The 2,383-nt window shown below is 35.8% G+C and overlaps 1 protein-coding gene across 1 annotated transcript in view; it reads right to left on the bottom strand.

Moving 5' to 3' along the window:
• Window positions 1-206: 206 nt before the first annotated feature.
• LOC102254349 (calcium-binding mitochondrial carrier protein SCaMC-1) overlaps window positions 207-2,383 on the bottom strand; it is an 11,570-nt gene continuing 9,393 nt past the window's right edge. The window contains exon 10 of the mRNA XM_005860086.2: window positions 207-2,242. Coding sequence (XP_005860148.1) covers window positions 2,058-2,242 — 185 coding nt within the window. The 3' untranslated portion in view covers window positions 207-2,057. The remainder of the gene's footprint in view (window positions 2,243-2,383) is intronic.

Raw genomic sequence — 2,383 nt, 5'->3', positions numbered from 1 at the left:
CCCACAACCGGGACTCGAACCCTCCTGCATACTGCCCACCTGGATCAAGCCCACAACCGGGACTCGAACCCTGACCTGGAATGGAACCCGCAACCGTTTGGTGTATGGGACGACACTCAACTAACTGCGCCACATGGGCCAGAGGAGACACAGCCATTGCTTTTTGCTTCAGTTATACTGTTTTTTTAAAATAAGGAAACAAGTCATTTTAAAAACAAATACATATTTTTTTTAATATAAATGGAAAGTAAATATTCACCAATGCCAGAAATAATCTATCTTCAACTCCGGGCTCTTTTCAAAAGATACAAGATCACTGTTTCAAAAGATACAAGATGCACAGATAAATCACATTCACTCCTTACAAATGTTAAATAGCACACAATTTAAATTCATAATGAACAATGATAATTTTTCAGTAGCTTGAAATGTCAGTTGTCCATTCCATAATTTTTTATGAGCATAAAAGAGCTAATCATGTACCTTATTATAATTTATGTATTACTCGAAAGAACAAACCACCCAAAGGATAGAGTCCCATGCTTTATATGTATTATAAAAATACTGAGACATGTATCAGTCATAACTCATATAATGAAAACTATATTTTGAAATGTTTCACAAAGACAAGTCCAACATTTCTCTTTGGTTCATAAAATACAAGAGGTAGATTCAAAGAAAGTAAATGTCTATTATGTCACTAGCTTTTCTCTAAAATGTTGGCAATTTATAACAGCAATTACTAGAAATCAAACAAGTTTAGAAACTAAATTTTAAAAAATGGTAAGAATAACTTCAACTAATGTTATTCTAACTCCTAATCACATAAGTCAGAAAAGATAGTTAACTACAAAAAGAATAGCTCTAATAAAAACATGCTATCAATATTAAAAATTAAGTTTTCTATATCATAACATGTTCTAAAACTTGGGGCAAGAGAGATTATGAATGTGTATGTTCATAAATTGGGCCTTTTGTTTAAATATAAGTACCTAATATAGAAGATATTTGCTACTACTATTATGTACTATTCCCTTAGGTTTGTGCTGCCCACGTGGAGAATTGCAGGTTCAAAGAAATTCAACAGGGAGGGAGGACAGGGAATGTCACTCACCCGGGATCAACCCACTTCATGTAATGAAGACATTTCAGATGACCAAGAATGGTCCCCAGAGACCTTCCCAGGTAGATCTGATTCAAGTAGGAAACAAAGGACGAAAAAGAGAGAGACGCTCTTCAAAAGCTGATCTCCATAAAAATGTTTTGTTTCCTGGTACTTTTCAAAGCCAAGACAGAATATAAACAGAACCCTTCAAATAAGTTGCCTTGTGTTGATAACGTAACAGCAATATGCTGACAATATGTCCTCTCAGGAACCAAATCACAGTGCAAGGAAAAGAGAAAAAGGCCCGCAGAATAAGTATGATTTCATCACTCCTTTACAAAAATGATAGCAATAGACGAGGGTATTCCCATGCCTTGAAATCCAGCCACTTATGTTCATTCTTATTCAGCTTAAAGGAAGGTAAGGCTAGAAACCCAATGACTTTCTATTAACAGGTCTACAAGGAAATGTTAAGAAGTCTACAAAGACATTCAAAATATATAAAACAGCTTAAGTGTTGAGGTTTTCTGATCATCTTGTGTTTAAGAAAAGGACAAGTATAAAGAAGCTGGCATAAACTTGAACCATCCAAAAATAAAGATGATTTATGATTCCACCACACAAAACAGATTTAGTTCAAGCAGGTTCATGTTTCAGATTGAGGACTCAGGGCAGGGATTTGTAGAACGGACTAAGAAGAAGAGATAAAATTCAATTTTCTGGCATTTTTCAAAATTGGATGAGCTTATCAAAACTATGATTTTTTAAAACATTTCTGTATATAGAAAATTGAGCCCAAATGTTTAAATGATCATTGATAAGCTCTTCCCTTTTGTGAAAAAAATACTTCTTTTGCCATCGACTTGCAATTCTAGGAGAAAAAGTCCCTCTAGATATTATTGAGAATTTCAGTGTAATCGTGCTAAAGCAAAAAAAAAAAAAGTTCAACATGTCATTTCTGGATGACTCCTAAAGTTTGTTTCATATTTTCATAAACCACATAGCTGATGCCTACAGCCGGGAGCACCTTCATGAAGTTTGGGGTGATGCCTCTGTAAAGTCCCGGTACCCCCTCTTTGGAAATGATTCGTCGGAAGAGGCCGACCATGTTCAGCTGGGGGCTTCCTTCTATCATGGCTAGAAAATAAAAAAGGAAACCAGGCTAATTCCATACTCCAGCCCGCGGTGTTCTTACCAGTGTGCATCACTGTGCTTCAGAATGATGCAGAAGGAAAGGGTCACATTCATTCCAAGGAGTCCAAGAAAGTGCCCTTTATT

This window comes from Myotis brandtii, unplaced genomic scaffold (genome assembly GCF_000412655.1).
Source record: "Myotis brandtii unplaced genomic scaffold, ASM41265v1 scaffold131, whole genome shotgun sequence".
NCBI classification, from domain to species: domain Eukaryota; kingdom Metazoa; phylum Chordata; class Mammalia; order Chiroptera; family Vespertilionidae; genus Myotis; species Myotis brandtii.
This window is presented reverse-complemented; position numbering and strand designations above follow the sequence as displayed.